Genomic DNA, 3,466 nt, shown 5'->3' with positions numbered 1-3,466 from the left:
CCATCAGGCGGCCAGTTTAGCAAGTTTTAGGCCGGTTTTTAGACTTTTTATTTCGATTCCTGAAACTTCAGATCAAGGGGCTTCTGCTACCAAAATTTGGAGGAAATTGGAGATCCGGAAGATGGTGAACCGGTGGAATATTTTCTACGAGTTGTATGGAGCTTCCGGTGGCCGGTTCGGTAGGTTTCCGGCCGCTTCTTGGGGTGGGGCAGCCTGTTCTAGACTCCTGGGATCGAGTTCTTCAAGGTGTGAGGTGGAGGCAGAAAAGGCTTCAAGGTTTTGTATTCGGATTCAAGGTTTTTAGCTTCTTGAATCAGGGTTTGGCTATTTGTTTCAGAGTTAGAGTTTCGTGCTGATAACGTGTTGTAGAGAAACTGAAATTGAGAGAAAATCGCTGTGTATTCTCATTGATAATAGGGGCCTCTTTATATAGATGATTACAATGTATAGAATCTCAATCAAACAAGGAAAGTAATCATACATTGAATAGGAATCTGGATCCATCTAATTTAACCCTATTACCACTAGGTCAAGTAACCTAAAGTTTGGGCCAAACACAAATTAGGGTTTACTTGAACAATAAGTAAATTATCATGATCTAAGTGCTCTCTTCTCTTTTTGTCCACATATCAATTTATAATTCGACAAAGCACCTCATATGACTTGTAAATAACTACTATTGCCATCTCTCCAAAGTGCTAGCTAACAGAATAGTGTATATGTATTTGTTCTTTGTTTCTTCTTGTTCGTCGTGTCAGGTCCGTGAGGACATAAAAAGCAAAATGGAGCAATCCGACTCATTCTTATAGTTGACGAGGGAATTGGGGATCACTATTTATCTATATTGATGTTTAAGCATCAAATGCAGGCCTCAAAGTAGGACAGACCAATAAAAGTACCCAAAAAAAAAAATAAGCATAGAAGGCACAAACCAACGAAAACGATAGGGATTTAGGCTTCAAATATTATGTTTCAAATTCCTTCACAAACACTGGTGCTCAGAGTGTTTAACGCTGAAACTGAATTGAAGCGACTTCCATACATACCAGGAAAATGGAACTTTCAATCACTGCTGTCAAAGTCATCAAAACTATGCAAGTAAGGGATAACAGGTCTGTGCTCGGCAATTTCTCCTTCTGCAGTGGCCTCAGTAGTTACTCCGCGAGCACTCCAACCTAAACGCTGAATGCACACAGCATCATATGCTTCAATGTTTAAACCTGAAGCAAGAAATAGTTCCACCTCATTCACAAATCGGTCAGTTCTTGCGGCTAGGAAAGGCCTTGCTGCATCGGAGATTGCCTCTTGAAATTCTCTTTGTTTTACTTCATATGTTATCGTCTGACATTTTTGCTTATGACTGAAAAGTAAAGGTTTGAGACACAGTGAGACTATAGAAAACTTGCAGGTTTTGAAGCCATGAAAAGTTAAACCCTTTTTTATATCTCCCCCAAAGAATTCATAAGGGAATTAAATTCCAAGCATCATTTTGTAACTTCTCATGATCAAATATATTGATTAACCATCCAAACAGTACACAATTTTACCTCATGAGAGATTTAATAACGCCAAATATGTGGTGCATGATGATGTCAACATCTTCTTCCTACAAGCAGCAACAAAAGCAAGTTTATTATATTTATAAAGGGTTTTCCTGCTATGCCCTTCATAGGTAAAGATAAATCATATGCATTTTCTATATATTTAGCAAGTATACCAAGTGAACTGGTCCATTTCCTAGACAAATCGGAGATGTGAGAGTATGCAGACATAAAATGCTTATAGACATGACACTAACAACTAGAATAGAGCCAGCACATCAGTTGAACCATCAAATTAGGATTTATACTTCAGTTAATTCTATAGCAAATTGATGTCTAACTAGGATGGCAAAACATGAATCAAGTCACTAATAAAGAAAACTCATACAAGGACTACAAACCTGCATAAGAGCTTGGATTTCCCTTCTCAACCAATTTTGAAGCCAGCAGTTTGGCTGAAGATACTTAAAGGACTTCCAATACCGTGATGCATCAAAAATGTCATCTAAGAAACCTGATTGAAGAAAACAAAAGAAGTTACATATGCAGGTAACAGTGATTGCCAGGAAATACAATAAGAACAAACATAATCCATAAGTTATATGACAAGCAGCACGACACCTGGTTCAGTATAATAGCACTGTAACCTATACTTGTGAGCACTTGATAAGACAAAGCTGCAGACACCATAAAAGTAAGTAACATTAGTAAGTTTTCTACAACATAAACGCAATATAAAATGCAAAAAGAGCAACTGAAGGATACCAATTCCCTGAATCCTGGTTGATGTAGTGCTTTTGAAACGAACATCCATCATATCCATGTATAATCGAAAAATTATCTGTCTGCAACCATCTACCGAAAGTCAGCACCTTAAATTAACTTAAAAGCGCTACTGGACACAGGGTTGCCAGTAATTTGTAGCAGCTTAAGGATCTTGTGAAACAGAATGTATGCCATATGAACACATTGACCTTGCACAAAGGACATTTTACGGAGGAAGACGGGTCAGACTGTTTGCTAGCAACAACTCTGGTCCATTGTAATATGCATTTGTAACAGAATTTATCTGCAACACAAAATTGATTGATTTGTAAGGCTCAATTCACCACCATCACAGATAAGTTTCAGTCTGTTCAGTCATACTACAAGTACTAGAAAACCCAATTCACAAAGCATTATATCTTTCAAACTACAGGAAACATAATGATGAATCGTATTGCATGCATAGTTTCAAAGCTGAACAACATGAATTCAACAGCTGATTATCAAGAATTCATCTTTTTCTTTGGCTTATTTGTAAATAAGAATCTTTCACCAAATTCTTCAAGAAACCCAATTCAAGAAACTTGAAAAAGGATCAAACATAAAACCGAGCAATGAAAATTCCAATTAGCAGATTGGGTTTTTCTCTTCCAAGTTTTTAAAACACCGAATAGAAACTGAGAGAGAGGGAGTGAGGAAACGTACGGAAACATTTGTCAAGATAAGAAAGTCGAAAGATGGGTGCGAGGCAGATGGGACAAGGATTCGAATCCTCTGATGATGGAGAAGCAGAAGAGCTGCACACATTCAACTCTTGCCCCTGCGCCATGTTCTGCTTTTCCAGCGCGGACAAGTTTTTATTCCTTTATATATAGGGAAAAATTCACCAACGGTGTCTGGACACTTAAGGGACTTTCAGAATGATACCTGAACTTACAAAGTTATCAATGTGATACCTGGACTCATTTTTTCGTATCAATGTCATACCTATGACCAATTTCCGTAACGGCTCCGTGACGGAAATTGGCCGTAGGTATCACATTGATACGAAAAAATGAGTCCAGGTATCACATTGATAACTTTGTAAGTTCAGGTATCATTCTGAAAGTCCCTAAGTGTCCAGACACCGTTGGTGAATTTTTCCCAATTTTGCACGTGAG

At 37.9% G+C, this 3,466-nt stretch overlaps 1 protein-coding gene across 1 annotated transcript; it reads right to left on the bottom strand.

The window, feature by feature from the left end:
• Positions 1-812: 812 nt before the first annotated feature.
• Positions 813-3,150, bottom strand: LOC112193864. The gene is made up of 7 exons (XM_024334113.2): positions 3,012-3,150; positions 2,516-2,610; positions 2,307-2,386; positions 2,163-2,218; positions 1,943-2,055; positions 1,548-1,606; positions 813-1,360 (listed from the first exon to the last, which is right to left on the bottom strand). Exons 1-7 carry the CDS (start codon positions 3,133-3,135, stop codon positions 1,063-1,065), a joined length of 825 nt encoding a protein of 274 aa, XP_024189881.1. The 5' UTR covers positions 3,136-3,150; the 3' UTR covers positions 813-1,062.
• Between the last annotated feature and the right edge of the window lie 316 nt (positions 3,151-3,466).

Source organism: Rosa chinensis, chromosome 3 (genome assembly GCF_002994745.2).
Source record: "Rosa chinensis cultivar Old Blush chromosome 3, RchiOBHm-V2, whole genome shotgun sequence".
Lineage (NCBI taxonomy): Eukaryota > Viridiplantae > Streptophyta > Magnoliopsida > Rosales > Rosaceae > Rosa > Rosa chinensis.
This window is presented reverse-complemented; position numbering and strand designations above follow the sequence as displayed.